Here is a 17,209-nt window from a genome sequence, read left to right as displayed (position 1 = left end):
TAAATTTGAAGAAAAATGGCGGTTGAAAACATTTTTGTTTTATTTGTTTTGGATTATAATGGAAAAGGTCAACTCTCGAACCCAGTTATTTCGGTTTTGTCTGATAAAATAAGTCAATTCATTGTTGAAAAAACCTAGGTTAACTTCACAAACACCTTTACAACCTTAAAGTGTGTGCAAAATTTACGCTTATTTATGATATTATTAGATATCAAAATCCCATTTTTTTCTGATTTTTATCATCCAACCATTTTTTCTTTCTTTCGTTTTGCCTCTTTCTTCATATATTCTCATCTTCCAAAGCAATTTTCTGTGTGTGCCCACAAATTCACTCTTCCATGAACTTTCTTTTATGAAGGTACGTTTTCTGAACCTGACTTTGGTTGTTGTAAATTTACTCTTTTTAGCTTCAATTTGCATCGAGATTTTGAATATTGTTTGCTTCTCCTGCCACCAAAAAAGAAGTGTAAGGTAATCATTGTGCCACATGCCCATTACTTGTTTTTCTTCTCTTTGCATTTTCAAGGAACATATTTATTATTTTTAAAACTGTTCACATTCCACACATCATGATTAATTGATCATAATTAATTAAGGATATCTCTTCATCTTTTCTTTTCATTTGCAATGAATTTGTTAGTGATTAAAAACAAATATTGGGACGATAATACATTAATGTGGAGGATTTCGATGCAAAGAAGGAATATGTAATAATGAGCTTAGATGTTCAATTATGACAAACTTTCTTATTTTCAGGAGTTTGTATAGATTTTTTTTTGGATAAAGTTGGAGTAGACTTTTCATGTTATTTTTCTGAGTTTTTTTTTTATCATTTATTGTAGATACTTTTTTTTAATTAATTGTGATCATGTCTATGTTGTATCATATGTGATTGAGTTGAACTCGTTTCATTTTTTATTTGTATGTTCTAAGAAGAAGAAGAAAAAACCAATTGTACACATCATTTTAGGTTTGTGTAATTTTTTTAATTTTTTTTTGCTGAAAATTGATTTAATCCTCGTATACATATATATTATAAACACTCAAAATTTCTTAGTCATAATTATGATGCAGAAAAAAGGCCCCATATTGAGAAATACGATAGAATTAGATTTGCACAACAATAAAGCAAACAGAAATAATAATTACTAAGTCTTTTATACAAGAAACAAAAAAATAAAAGAGAGTGTAAGGTAAGATGGTTGATAACTTTATGAAAGAGTTTTAAAAAAAGGGTTTTATGAATAATATATCTCAAATAATTTTAAAAACAATATTTTGTATAAGAAAACTATTTTATCAAATCTTAATCATCATTTAGGATATTGAAAAAAAATATAATTTATAATACAACATATTAAGATATGTATGTTTTTTTTTTTAACATATTTATAGGTGAGCTTGGTAATTATATATGGCAACAAAAACAAAAGACACGAGTGTGGTGGGGAAGGAGAAGAAGGTTCCATCTTCAAATTCTTCAACCACAAGCACCAGGAAGACCGTAACAAGATCATCCTCAACGAACAAGGGCACTTCAAATCCCACATCGGAGAAACAAATCCCTAATTATCTAAAACCCACTATAAGTTCAAAACGTCTTGATTCCCACTCTTCTTTCAAGCTCCCTAAGAATGATCCTCCATCAAAACCCACTCTAAACAGAAGAAGATCTCTTGAACCATCATCATCTTCGAGAGTTCACAGACAAACTCATTCACCTTCTCCTTCAAGGCAACACAAAGCTCTTGTGTCCCCTGGTCCGCGAGAAAGGAATGGTCCACGAGAAAGAAATGTTCCTCTTCGAGCTTCAAGTCTTCCCAATAAAATTACTTCGAAACCTGCTTCTGATAGAGTTACAAAGACCCCACCAGGAAGAACGCAATCATCAAGTGGGAAAGTTGTTAAGAAGAGTAGTAACACTAATGCTTCTGCTTCAAACCCTAAACATGAGTCAAATAACATTTCAAAGAGTAGCAAAAGTGCTCAACCAGAAGAAGGTAAAGAGTGTGCAAGTGAAGTGGTTGAAGAAGTGGGAAAAGTGAATAATACAGAAAAACTGACACATCAAGTAGTTGACTCTGAACATGAAAATGAAAATGAAAATGAACATGGGCATGAGCGTGAGCGTGAGCTTCATCACGAGAAACATGGTAATGAAGAATGTGAGCAAGATCATGAAGATGAGCAGAAAGGGGATGACCATGGAGAGCAGAAACATGAAGATAATTCTGAAAACCATGATCATAAACACGAGCATGATTCTGAAGAGCGTGAGCATGATCCTGAAGAGAATGAGCATAATCATGATGATCATGAAGAGTGTAAACAGAAGCTTGAGGAGACAGGTAAACCTCATGTTGAAGAGGATAATGAGAGGGACGTTCCTAGTGTTTTGGAAGAAGAGAAACAGAAAGAAAATGATGATACAAATCAAACTGAATGCAACATTCCAGAGATTCATGATTCAGCAATTAAAGAAGTTGAGGTTAAAGAAGAGGAGGAAAAAACAGAAAGTGGAGTTGTAGAAGAAGTTTGTGAGAGTGAGAGCAACAATGAAGTGGAGGTAGTAAAAGAGAGAAAGGAGGTTGAAGAAGGAAGAAGTGATGCAGATGTTAAAGATTCAATGGAAGAAGAAAGAGAAAGTAAAGTAGAGAATGAAGGTGTAGAAAATGAAGCTCAAGAAGAAAAGGTTGCAGAGAATGAAGTTAAAGAAGAAAGAGAAGAAACAAGTGATGTTGTGGAAAAGGGCAAAGAAACTGAAACTTCTGTATCCAATGATTCCATTGAGGAGAAAGAGAGAAAATTGAAAGCAAGGAGGAATAGTGTAAAAGCATTGGCAGGTGCATTTCAAAATGTCATCGACCATCAAAAATGAACAAAACCATGTGTAAAATATATACGAGATAGGAGAATGAAGTAGAAAAAAGAAGAACAATACTTAAATTAAACACATTTTAATGTTTGTACCTTTCTTACACAAAGATGGGAAAAACATGTTAAACATTTGTTGGATTTTCTCAGCTAATTGAGTTTCACAAATGTATTCCACTAATTTACTTATGTATATATAATTACATAATTTAAATTCATACTTGTTATTTTAATTATTGTGTACTTGTAAATTTACACTTTAAAATATTATAAGATATTAGTTTTTTCAACATTCACGTGTTCATTTGAGTTATTCATTTTTCTATATTTGCATTTGGTATATTTATATACAAATTTTTACCTATTTCTTACTTATATCTTCATATTACTCACTTGAATACCAGAGTCTTCTGTAAGTGTTCTATCACTGATTGAAGCAAATGAATGAAAGAGAAAGGGTGGAATTTTCAGCTGTGTACAACATATTTAAGAAACACTTTCAGTGTTTCTTTAGCAAGAAGAAATCCAAATTAAGAAGTCTTCAAGACAGTTCCTACAAGTCCATAATCGACCAGAAAAGGAAAAAAAAAAACACGTAATACAATACAACATGTACTTCAAACAATGTCGACTTATTTAATAAAAACCCCAACACACAAATTTCACACATAAAAAAAAAAAAAAAACTTGAAAAAATAACCATTGAATCACTTTATTATAGTTAGTCACATAAAAACTATCTCTTATATAATATACTTTGTTTCAGAATAAGCTATACTCTCCAAGCTTAGTTGTCGCCGGAATTTTGCGATAAAAATCTCAGCCCTTTTATCAATATCATCTTCTGAAGCACACGCCATTGTTGTTCTACATCGAAGCATATAATCCTCAGTGATTTCTTCATCCACAAGGAACCTTTGCTGGTTCATTCGTTTGTGGAACAAACTGCACCATCTTTGTTTTAAACTTGAGGATACAGTGGAATGCACTCGCCAAGAGTGCATCAGAGTCTTCAGTTTCTTTATAGACCTGTGTATTTGTCTAATGAGTGGTGTAGATTTCTGTCTCTTCATTTGCTCACGTAGAAGCTACTATAACAGATGATCATACGCGAGTGCTAGTTTGTGCTTTTATAGGATAAGAAACAAAGAAGTTTCTTACAGAAATTACGTTGCCGTGTAGCTTCATGCTGAAATGATTGATATAAATGGAAGATTTCTGTTAATTGCGCAGCGGGTTTCAGGAAATTGTGTAGCAATAACGAATGTTTCTTCTCAAACTTGAAATTCGTGAATTACTATGATGTTGGCACCAGTCAGATTCATTTTTCTAGGAAGTCATTCGTGTATTTTCCTGGTATGTAAAATTGTCAACTTTAAGATTCGATTTGAGAAAAAAAAAATGTTTCTTGGGTTTGGGCCACACCCCTCTTGTCTCTTATTTTATGAAAATTGGATTTTGAAAAAATTTTGAAGTTTAGATTTGAGTCCATTCAGAGTTGTCTGATTTTGAAAAGATTCCATTTTTAGCGGATACATGAGATTTGTGTTTTTTCAATGGAGAAGGATTGGGAGGAAGAAAGAGAAATAAAAGTATTCACAGAATGAATGAATGAATTGATAGCGTATATTAATCTCTTATGAAATGAGTACAGTGGAAGAAAAATGTTTCTTGGAGAAGTTGGTTGTGTTTTTGGTGGGTCCTGTTCTTAGGTTAGATTCATGAGATTTTGGACATGTTTTCTAGTACGCTTGGTTGGGTTGGAAAGTGACTACTGAGAGATTCAAAAAGGCGAAGAGACAAGACAGAAAAATGTTGGAGGTTGGTTGTGGTGTGTTTTCTGAACTTGTTAAGGATAGGGAGCAAGTTATCAACCAGGGATGAAACTAAATTGTGTTACAACAAGGGATCAACACGAGACAACTTTCTTTATATCGTTTAAATTAAATTTTGAAAAATTTCTCTTATATTTGAGTTAATATATTATAAATGATTTCTAACTTTTTTTAATTTTTTTAAATTTTAAAATTACTTAATAAATGTCATCTCAAATTATAATATAAAGTTGTCAAAATTTAATTTTTATTATTTCCAAAGGTTATAGACTCTAATCTTTTGTTGAATTAAAACTCTCAATTTTAACGTGAAATTAAAATTTATCTTTGTATGAAACTTTGTTATAAATTTTGATATATTTTAGTTTCTAAATTTTAAAAAATAAATAGATATAATTCTTTTAACTCAACCCTATTTTTTTTATCAAATCGTAAAAATAATTCAAATTCAAATTAGACCTTTTAATATTTTTGTAATAATTATTAGGTTTTTAAGGAATGTGTGTTACCGAAGAGATACAACATGAATGAAACTTAGACCTAACTACATAAGACATTAACCTAATTCTCAACCCAAAATTTTAAGACAATAGATCTATGGATATTTATTTTTATATAATACTTTACTTTCTATTTTTAATCGATGTGGAACTTAGACTTTTATTTTATATTTCTAACCATAATACCTTATTATTATTAAATAAAAACTTGTTATTGAAACCAGAAAAGACTAATACGAATCGGTGCGTGGTTGTGTTTGGAAAGAGGCAAACAGTGTTTGAAATTGTAGATGTTGGGCTAGTATTTGATCCGACACATGATAAGGCATTATTATGTGAGAGTAGGGCATGGGCCACGATGCATTTAAGTGTTTTTGACAATGTTTGTACGACACAAATTAGGTTTACATTGTGTCAACTCATTCAATGCTCCATTATGTTATGTAAACATAACCCATTTTACCCTCATCATTTTCTCTTTTATTAATATTATTATTACTTCTTCTTTTTTAACATTTACACCACGAGTTACATAATTCTTAGTTCTGTACCATTTTCTCTCGTGCGTTGACGAATTTAGTTTCGCATTTTGTTATTGTGGTGTGGTGCTTTTCATATCTGGAAAGTGAAAAAAAAAAGTAATTTGAAAGCATTTTTTTGTTGAGACTTCAAACATTGCTGTTATGGTTGCGTGCGGGCCAAAACTCAATGAATTAGTGTTTTGATTAATGATATATTTTGTCTGTTGGAACTTTCTTTTTCCTTTCTTAAAAATATTAATAGTCAAGATTCAAACAAATTCTTTTCATAAACATTAGAAAAATAATAATATAACTTTAAGCTAAAAAATATTATCATTTTGAAAAAAAAAAATCACGATTAATTATAACTTCAAAAAAAAAAAATCATTGTCAAGTCGTTTAAAAAAGTAGTGTCGAGTTAATAATATTCTGATAATTGATGAGTACATGACTATTGGTTGTCAAGTGAGATCACTAAAGTCTCCCATGAAATATGAAAAAGGGAGCACTAGGAAATATTATACAAATAAATAATTGATTTGAGAATTGTCTGCAGGGTGATTTGGACATTTTGTCTGAAAAAATTGTTTAAGAAGATTTATAATTTCTATCCGAAAAATTGTATAAAAAAAAATTCATAATTATTGTCAAAAAAAAGTTATATGAAATGTTGTACACTTTTTGTCAGAAAACTGCATGAGAATATTTGTAGTTTTGGTTAGGAATACTGGATATTGAGTAATATTTTTTTTTTTATATATAGACTTACAGATATCGTGTTTCTATTTTTTTTGTGAGTATGCTTTTGATATAAGAGATTATTCTCCAATTACGTGATCTTCAATATTATAATTTATTATAATTTAGGTTAGTGTTGACGATGGATACAATCTTGAGTATCCCTAAGTTGCCAATAATAATGATATAATACTTGTTAATAAAGAGTTTGATGTAGGTGATGATTGTGGACAATGAGAAAGAATTATGGCCCTTAACAAGTACATGCAAATTTTTATTGATTACAACGGTACACACAAATTTATTAATGTTTATTTCGAAGCATGCAGAATAAGAAATCATGTTAAAACTTGGTTATATTGAGGAGAAAATAATATAAAAGTACTATATAAATGAAAGTTGATTCGAAAGTTGTCATCATAATTTAATAATGTTCTTGAGTGAACGGAGGATTTGGGAATAGTTATATACCATTGGAGATTTTGTAATTTTTTTCACAAAATTATGAGAAAATTTATGATTTTTATCATAAAAATTACACAAAATAGTTTGTAATTTGTGTTAAAAATATTGTATAAATGTTTGCAGTTTTTGAAGAAAAAAAATTACATGATTAGTTGTTTGGGTGGGTCATTGTTTATGTCTCTTTATTTGTTCGTGTGTATGTTTGTTTATGTATCTTGGTGTATATCTCTATGTGTATAGTGATAATAACTTTATTGAAAGTATTATTTTTTATTATGATTTCCACCAATGACATCTAAAAGTAATACTTTTTTATTGTAATTTTCAACAACGACATCTAAATCCAAATCGTTTTATATCTTAATCTCAATCTCAACCGAGCTAAGAAACATACACAAAAACAACAACAAATGTAAAAGTGAAAATACAAATGTAAAACTTTTCAATTATTACATAAATTTCAATTCATAAATTTTAAATAACTAAATAACTCTTCTAAATATATAGAATTTCAATTTTTGTTAAAATAATTCATTCAAATAACATAATGTTCCGTCTACTGGTATTTCTGTTTTTCACTATTATCTCTTTCAATCATTAGTCATGTCTTGCTCGCTAAGAATAAAGCTCATTGCATTTTGTGAAATGTCCAAAGAACATTCAAAAGTTATAAATAGTAATTTTCACTTTTACATGTGTTTATATATTTATTTTTTGTTTATGTTTGATTTCTTTGTTTCTCTACTAAACTCAGGTTTGGTGGTGAGTGCACCAAGAGCATGAGAAATCGAAAAAATTTCCTCCAAAAGCATGAAGAAAGGTCAAAAGATTCGGTTTGATGTAACCTTTTTCCAATGATGTTAAGTAAATCTTAAAAAATGATTCCAATGGCTCTAAGTACAACTCGTGCTTTTTCCAATCAACATGGATATTGGATGCTTCAGGGTCAAGGGATAAACGCCATCATTGTGTAACTGGGTCCACCACAAACTAAAGCATCATTAAAAAAACCTTATTGCACTTAAATATCATCAAAGACAAACATAAAGTTAAGGAAATTAAAATTGAGTTGTAACTCTCTGTATACAGTAACATCCTCAGTTTTTTGTCTTCTTATAACATTTTTTTTTTCCAATGCTGAGAAAGCATGGCTATGGGACCAGTACCAAGTAGGAACTCAAGAAAATCGTCACGGACCATGCTTGCTCTTTTCACAATCGTTTAGAGAAATTGATTCAATCAATTTTTCTGTTGAAACATTACTTTTGATACTGAAGCTGTATAAATTGTCTTTAGATATTTTCATTCTGAAAAATAATATTACTCTTTTTATTTTTTTATTTTCGTTTTTTTATCTTTTGACGTGATTTAATGTTGGATATCGATTAATGTATTATTGTCTCTTCTTTTAAAAGAATTGATGTCCAGTATTAACTCATGTCAACGTGATTTAGTGTTGAACATTGATTATGTATCACTGTCTTCTCTTTTCAAAGAATTGATGTCCAATATTAAGTTATGTCAACGTGATTTAGTGTTAGATATTGATTAATGTATCACTGTCTTTTTTTTAAAGAATTGATGTTCAATATTAAGTCATGTCATTGTGATTTAGGTTGGACATTGATTAATGTATCACTGTCTTATTTTTTTAAAGAATTGATATCCAATATTAAGTCATGTCAACGTGATTTAGTGTTGAACATTAATTAATGTATCACTGTCTTTTTGTTAAAAGAATCGATGTCCATTATTAAGCTATGTCAAAAAATAAAAAATTAGAATAAAAAAAATAAAATCACAGTATATTTTTTTTTAAAACATTGAAAACAATTTATATATATATAACCTTTGACTATGAGATTCTAGAGGAGTATATGGTTGTTTGCAGTTCAATCAATGGTGATATGTACTTGTTATTATTATTTTTTAATTTGGAAAACAGTTATTAAATTTAATTATATGCTATATATGGTTGCTAATTAAAGATTATGTGATAAGACAAGTTAATTTGTCCTGTTTGACTTGGTGGACCAAAGAGTGGTATGTGATGTGATGCAGGAGAAACGATTTTGTCCTCTTCCTCTGTCACTCACTGCATCTCTTCTGTATAAGTTTACTTTTGAAGTTACGGGTTGAGATTCATTGAACTTTGATAATCATTAATGCTGTAAACATATATCTATCGGTGTAATATTCAGTTTTAACGAAAATATTATCACCCGCAAGAATTTTCGTTGTTATTATTGACAAAAATAAATATGAAAATTTTAAATTAATTGACAGATTTTAAATAAAAGTTTTAAAATTTAAGTTATTGACAAATATTTTTATTAATAATGATTATTAAAATTTGTTGATAAGATAATTCCACAATTTAGAATTTTTGTTATCGACCGATATTTGTGTTGTAATTTGTATTTCATATCGCAAACAAATTTTTGTATTGAAGATATTTATGTTGATAACTGGTAATTTCTACTACCAACAAATGTCAAATATATTTATTTTGGTAACATGTAACTCTTAATTACCAACAAACTCTTTTGTCGGTAAATCTATTTATAAATTAAGTGATAATTTCTTTGTCAAATGTGATGATATTTTTATATATTAATGAGAGATCAGTGACAAGAAAAGGAAAAAGAGGAAGAGAAAAATTGGAGCTAGCGGATAATGGTGACAACGGAAGTACAACAGGAGTTGAAGAAAGAAGCGGAAAAGAAAAAAGTAAATAATGAGAAAGATGAGAAGGACGAGTAACAGATAACGATCGTGAGAGAGAATGCAACGATAATGATGATGACTAGATTTGTTAAAATAGATAATTTGTTTTGACCTGATTCATTACGAGTGAGTCAATTTAATTTGTTTTATTTATTAACAAATCAAAAAAATTTAAATTCAATTTTGTCCATTGCGGGTTGATGAGTTAAATGGATTGGCTTAGAGGTTTACTTAATTAAAAGAATACAATTTATTTTTTTATTTTTTTATGAGTCAAAACTAGATTATAGTTGTAATTAAAATCTAAATAAATTTTAATATAATTTAAATACAAACAAAAATCACCAAAATACAAATCATTTATGTGTTGACTAAAAAAATCACTTAACATAATTCAAATACAAAATCCAACTTAACAAAAAATACGTGTAACCCTTTATTTGTGAGTTGGTGAGCCAACCCGGCTCACCACATATTCAACCCGGGTAAATCGGGTTCTAGGTGAACCAGGTAAAAAATCAATCCGTATTGAAATTTATAAAAAATATTTAACTCAACCTGGTCCGAACATGTGATGAATCGGGTTGACTCACAAATTCAAATTCTAACCCATTTTGACAGCTCTAATAATGACAATAGAGGCATTACAAGAAGGAAAAGAGAAAGAAAAAAAAAACGAAAAAGGAATAATTCAATTATGATTTTTACTTATTAATTTTTTATTTTCAGAAAATCTCGATTAAAGACATATTTTTACTATTACTGATGGGCGTGTAATATGCAAATAATTTTTTTTTTTGGGTAGTAGAAGTTGTTTGTTTATATAAAAGTTGTTGCAGGTGATGGGTGAGTTGAAAGAGATGATTTAGAGTTTAGAAATTGGCATTTGGGTGGGTGAATTCCTCAGTCGTGTGTTTGTGTAGAGGTTGTTGAAAAAAATTGTTGGAACACATAAATTAGGGATGTAGACGCTGTTCTTAGCATAGGTTGAGGGACCCATAAATACGATATGATTAATGTTTTTAGAAGAAAGAATTTCCTGCATTTTCGTATTCACTCAACTATACATGTTCAAGTCCAAACATCCCAACCTGCAGGCTGCATTTAAGGGTTAGGGTTCTAGTAAAAAATAAGTGGGGCCTAAATTAGGGGATCTATTTTCTAGACTATAACTTATTTTCTGAAACAATGATAATTATTAAAAAATTTACATCCATCCATAAAATAATACATAATTTATTTTATAAATCGATTGATTTATTGACCTCTTAAGATAATAATAATTTAAAAATTATCATAACAAAATTTATGATTTATTAGACATATTATATACTATTTTGGTAAGTAAATTTTAGTTGAAAATTCGAATCGGTCTTCAAATTTTGATCCAATTTAGTGTCTCAATTTTAGGTGAATTTAGTCCTTTTAACCAATTTCTTTTTTAAAGTTTACTTATCATTTGAAACGAATTTCGTGATATCATTTCAGTTTTTACACAATTTAATATATTTTCGCTTAACGTTAGTTAAGAAACAATCACGAAACACGTTTGAAACGTTGCATAAACTTAACAAAAATTAGTTAAAATGATTAAATTCATGCAATTATAAAGTTTAAGACTAAATTGAGACAAAGTTTCAATAAAAATCTAATTTCAATTTTCACTGAAATTTAAAAACTCACAAACATATTTGACTCCAAAATTAAATTAAACTTAAAGTTTATTCTTCACTACCATAATTGGTATAATTTATTATTCCCAATATAATCTTATTCATTATTATTAACAATTTTATGATATAAATCAAAAGTATATTAAGATATATATCATATATAAAATTTATTTAAAAAAGACAATTCTAATAAAAGAACCAAATGAGTATGAAGAATCCCATGTCACATACATGAAACAAACATCAGAAGTTAAAAACGATGACAGACAACAAAAATAAAAGAAGCTTCCTTTGGCGTCCGCATTCTCCGCGTCCTCAAGTACAACTGCATAACATAAATCACACCCTTAACTTTCGGATTCATATATTAAAATGTTAATAAAATAGACACCAAAAACAAAATAAAGCATTTTAAGCAGTTGGATTGTGAATGCAGAATCGCATAGGGACGTTTTTCTCTGGTGTTTTTCTCGTACAATTTCACTAGATCATTAATCAGACTCGGCTTAACTTTTGATCGAAACCAACTCACCTTCTGCATAATTTGACTCGACCTTTTTGAACTTGTGACTTTTTTTATTTTGAACAATGAACAATTTCATATCTTAAAAATTTCTAAATTTTTTTTCTGAATAAATTTTAAATTTTACTATTTTAATTATTTAAATTACTTTTTTAAAATATCTCAATTTCAATTTTCTTTTTTAACTTTTTCATCCAAACATCCGTAAAAATATTTTAAAATTTATAAATAAATAAATTATTCTCTTAAGATTGTTTTATTAAAAAAAACACCGATGAATTTGACGTCAAATTGTTTCTACATGTGAGAGGCAATAATTTCGAACAATGGCGTTGCATCCTAAGCTGCTTGAGTGGTTATCGGAGTGAAGGTAACCAATTAAGAGTTTTTTTAAGATATGTTGAATGTGTATAACAGTATATAGCGGTAAAACTTAGTAATAGTATTACATAAGATGATATTATTAATGAAATAAATAACACTAAACCAAAAGGTTACTAGTGAAATAAATAATGATAGACAATTAGAAAAAAGTTATTCTAACACTTTGGTTAAAAATACATATATTTGATATATTTTTTTAATATAAAAATATGTATCATAATTTTAAATTAAAAATATATAAATATTATTAAAATAATATTATTTTAGATTATTAAATGAGTGTATTTCAACTTTTTGTGGTGTCAAAGTATCACCATTGAAATTATTAATACTTATTAGGAATTTAAGAACGAGAGTAAGGTTTTAAATTAGAAGTAATGTGCGTTGAATTCATATTTTATTAATGTTATTGTATTTTCTAGTGAATCTCCTAAGAGAATGTAACAGTGAATGACCTATAAACTCTATGCTTTAAGATTTTAGTTGAGAGTGATGGAAATTATTTATGATTGGGTTCAAGTTTCATGTGTGTTATTGTATCTTCTTAGTGAATCCCAACGAGTACATTAGTGAAAAATCTATAAATCTATTATCTTAAAATTTTAGGTTGAAAGAGATATTAATTAAAATCTATATGGGTTAAACTTTTATTAATTTAATTCAGATATCATTGATAAAATTTATTCGAAAAATACATCAATACTACCAATATTATCTAAGTAAAACAAAAGAATATTTATAAATGATCGATCTATTTCAAGTCTTAAACAATATTAAAACTTTTAACATATTTTAATCAAAATAAAAAATAAAATTCACATAATTTTAATTTTAAGAGTGAAGATAGAAAAGTAATATATGATTTTTTATTATGATTATTACATAAGAACAATAGGAAGAACTTATCCTGTTAAATGCAAGTTTATAAGTTGTGTTATATTAAAATTACGTGGCAAAAGATATATGTGTTATTATACAATATGTATATGTCATTTACCCATGGGCCGAAACCAAAAGAAATATATTATAATTACAAATTTACCCTTTTACCACTGTCTTTCAATTTAAGTCCACACACATATATTTATATGATTAAAAAATATAACAAATTGACATCATAAAATAAAATTAATGTAAGAAAAGTGTGAAATATGTTTTGATTCTTTAAGTTTTAATAAATTTTAAAATTATCTCTCTTCGAAATTTTATACTAATTTAGTCATTTATCTTTAGAAATATGTAGATTTAATCTTTTTTATCAAGTATTATTAAGTTTATTTGACATTTTAAACGTATTTTATGATAATTTTTTATTTAATATTGAAATAAAAATGTGTCAAACGGTATAAATAATTCAAATATTATTATGAAATTCACTTGAAATAACAGATAAACTTAATAAAATTTGATTAAAAGAACTAGATTTATATATTTTAAAAACTGAAGGATTAAATTGATAAAAAATTTGAAAGAAAAACTAATTCTAAATTTTAGTAAAATTTAAAAGACTAAATACATATTTAAAAAAAATATAAAATGTAGTATTTGTATTACATATTTCTTTTGATCGATACGTGTGTTATATTTATTTGAGATCGTTTATCATTACGATAAAATGGACCATACTTTGTCCCCTTGCGACTGTAAGGAAAAGAGTGCAGAGATACATCCCGATGTTTTGGTTTACATCCCGATGTTTTGTTATTTACCGCATAAAAAAATTTATGCCACCGCATGAAAAAACCATGCCACGTTGCAACGGTTATGTAGCAAGGTACAGCGAAATTAAATTTTAAAGTTAACTTATTGCTATTTCAGAATTTTCTTGAAATAAATACTCTAATAAAGATATAATTTAGATCAACCAGTTGCTTTAATAAAAGTACATATATTTAATTTGAAAAACCAAATGCAACTTTTAAAAGAAATATTATTTCTATAACATAAATTAATTACTTTCCATTTTATAATTTTCAATTTTTAGTTTATATTAATTAAACTGCATGTAAGTAAAAAAAAAAAGTGAACTTGAATGAAAAAAGAAAAAGCATGAAAATGTTATATAATGTTAGGAGTGATGATCCATATGCGCCCACAAACCCCATGACCCCACTTCCACTGCAGTTGCCATCATCCATCACCCATCAACCCCAACTCAATCATTCACACTTTTCTTTATCTTCTCTTCTCTCCTCTCTTCTCTTCATTTCATCTCCTTCACTCTCTCTTGCACACAAAAACATCATGGTTTACTTCGAAGGAGAAAAGGAACACAAAGACCTTATCCCAGGTCTGCCAAACGAAATTGCAGAGCTCTGTCTCCTTCACGTTCCCTACCCCTACCAGGCTCTCTCACGTTCTGTTTCTTCCACCTGGAACAGAGCAATAACCCATCCCTCCTTTATCTTCTCAAAGAAAACTCTTTCCCACCCAAACCTCTTCGTTCTCGCCTTCCATTCCCAAACCGGAAAGCTTCAGTGGCAGGCACTTGATCCTTCCTCCGCCCGCTGGTTCCTTCTCCCACAAATGCCCTCGCCGGAGGAGGACGACGCCTGCCCGGCGCCACTCGCATGCGCGGCCCTGCCTCGCCAGGGGGAGCTCTTCGTCGTCAACGGAAGGGAGACGCTGGCATATCGCGCCGCCACGAACCAGTGGTCGGTGACTGGGGGTCCTGGGAGGAGGGAACTCGTGGCGGCGGTGGGAGTGGAGGGGAGGATAGTCGCGGTGGGGAGAGGTGGAACGGGTGTGTACGATCCTGAGAGCGACACATGGCAGGAGGGGAGTGAGTTGGGAGGGGAGCTGGAGAGGTATGAGGTTGTGGCGGCGGCGGGTAGAGTGTATGTGACGGAGGGGTGGTGGTGGCCGTTCATGTTCCGGCCGAGGGGTTGGGTGTATGAGGTGGAGAGGGACACGTGGCAGGAGATGAGAGTTGGAATGAGAGAGGGGTGGAGTGGGGTGGGTGTGGCTGTGGGTGAAAGAGTTTTTATGATCGCCGAGTATGGAGATTCGCCGGTGAAGGTATACGATGAGGAGCATGACACGTGGTATCCTGTGGGAGGTGGGAGATTTCCGAGAGAAGTTATGAAGAGACCCTTTTGTGCCACGGGGTTGGATGACAGAATCTACGTGGCATCTCGTGGGTTGAACGTGGCAATAGGAATTGTGGAGACGGTGCAAGATGTCAAAGGTTGTTCTGCTGACGTGTCTGTGACGTGGCAAGTGGTGGAGGCTCCGCGTGCTTTTCGCGAATTCTCACCTTGTAGTTGTCAAGTGCTGTATGCTTGAACAGGGTATAACGTTTGTTTATCGTGTTTTTCTTTCTAATCTAATTTTGTTGTATTAGGGAAAGTGAAGATGGTTTTGTTTTACTCATCCATGGATTCAAGATGTCTGTGCCTGCATCTTCGTTGATGGGGGAATGAATCATAGCTTCGAGTTTCATCGTGGTCACCATGTTCTCAGCTACTCTAATTATTTATAATAAATCCAATAATATTATATTAAAAAGTATACATTTATTTTGCTTTATCATAGTTGTCACTTCAATAAATATATTTTCAGTTAAGAAAAAAAGGAACAAGCAAGTGGAAGAATATTATTTTCTCCGCCACAGGATCGGATTGTGGCCTTCAGAGGAGATATGCAACTTCTACTTTATTAGGTTTTTCATTTTTTCTTCTTTGTGAGAACAAAAGGAATGCAGCTGATTTCTTTTTCCTTTTTTAAGAAGATGAATGGGATGGAAAATGATAAGAGTGTTTAACTAATCTCATTATTCAATCTAATAATTGAATTAGGTTCACATAATCTTGTTGTCAAATCTAACCGAAATCATTCTCATAAGAAATTGACCGATTTAGATTGGATCGATGGGACTTGAGTATTTAAATTTATTATGCAAACTTATTAAATATTAATTATCTATTTATTGTGACATTAAACTTAATAAAAGAAAGAAAACTTTTGACTAATTGTATTAAAATTAAGAAAGATGACGTAAAATAGACAAAGTATGTCTTAAGATATCTGTTATCAAGTAAGAGTGTAAAATATTGAGTTAACATTCCATTAACACTATCTAAACCATTTTTTTAAATGTATAAACTGTGGTAATTATTTTATGATGATTTTAAAAAATATTCAAGAAATTTAAGATAAATAATTACACAGTAAGTTTAATGAAATATATAAATTTAAAAATATTTATTATATTTCCTTAAAATTTAAATCACTTTTAATAAATATACATACAAATCTGTGCATTTGCACACAATTGAATTATCCAAGATACTGAAAATGAGTAAAACATAATATAAGATTAAATTGTATAAATAGAGTAAAAGTTTTTCACACTAATTTTAGAGATAGATAACTTAGTTTATTGAATTTTATAAAAAATAAATAAATGACATCCACGATAAATTTTTATAATATTTTAACTTACAAGATAAAAAAAAAAAGTACTCATCAAGCAAGAAATTGATAGGTTTCGTATTAATCCGGATATCTCAATCGGGGATAGGTACAAATTTGATGTGAACACGAAAAACAGGATCTAATACTCATTTTTGTAAATAAAACAATTCAAGAACAGGTGAATAAAATATAGTGGATTTCTTTTTGTTTTTGGCCCATTACAACCCAAAATCAATCGAATGTCTTTGTCAAGTTCCACCCAAGTATGTTACGATACCAAAAAAAGCTAACTTTCAATTATTTTTTCTAATTTGGTGGGTTAACTTTGTAATGACCTATTTAACATAATTAGTTATGATATCCATTTTTAACATAATTTTAAATATAGGATCATTTTAGCTTTAACAACCGAGTGATGTACTGTACGCTAATTATAAACAAATCTCAGAAGAAATTGCGTATCTGATTAAATAAATTATATGATATACATGCCTACGATGCAAATCCCAGAATTTATTGATGGAGCAGTTAGCACCACTTCAGAATCTGCTTT

The 17,209-nt window shown here is 29.6% G+C and overlaps 2 protein-coding genes across 3 annotated transcripts; both read left to right on the top strand.

Moving 5' to 3' along the window:
* Positions 1–249: 249 nt before the first annotated feature.
* On the top strand, positions 250–3,107 carry LOC114164871 (uncharacterized). The gene is made up of 2 exons (XM_028049644.2): positions 250–358; positions 1,396–3,107. The coding sequence occupies exon 2, from the start codon at positions 1,415–1,417 to the stop codon at positions 2,876–2,878; it is 1,464 nt and encodes a 487-aa protein (XP_027905445.1). The 5' UTR covers positions 250–358; positions 1,396–1,414; the 3' UTR covers positions 2,879–3,107.
* A 5,703-nt stretch (positions 3,108–8,810) lies between these two features.
* On the top strand, positions 8,811–15,752 carry AFR (Galactose oxidase/kelch repeat superfamily protein). Of its 2 annotated transcripts, XM_085666202.1 has the most exons (2): positions 8,811–8,835; positions 14,519–15,752. In XM_085666202.1, the coding sequence occupies exons 1-2, from the start codon at positions 8,811–8,813 to the stop codon at positions 15,523–15,525; spliced, it is 1,032 nt and encodes a 343-aa protein (XP_085522328.1). In that variant the 3' UTR covers positions 15,526–15,752. The 2 variants fall into 2 exon arrangements, with proteins under 2 accessions (XP_085522328.1, XP_027905360.1); XM_028049559.1 differs by lacking the exon at positions 8,811–8,835 and having other exon boundaries at positions 14,309–15,752.
* The last annotated feature ends 1,457 nt before the right edge of the window (positions 15,753–17,209 follow it).

This window comes from Vigna unguiculata, chromosome 9, assembly GCF_037176805.1.
Source record: "Vigna unguiculata cultivar grain cowpea cultivar isolate G323 ecotype 2 chromosome 9, ASM3717680v1, whole genome shotgun sequence".
In the NCBI taxonomy this organism is placed as follows: Eukaryota; Viridiplantae; Streptophyta; class Magnoliopsida; order Fabales; family Fabaceae; genus Vigna; species Vigna unguiculata.
This window is presented reverse-complemented; position numbering and strand designations above follow the sequence as displayed.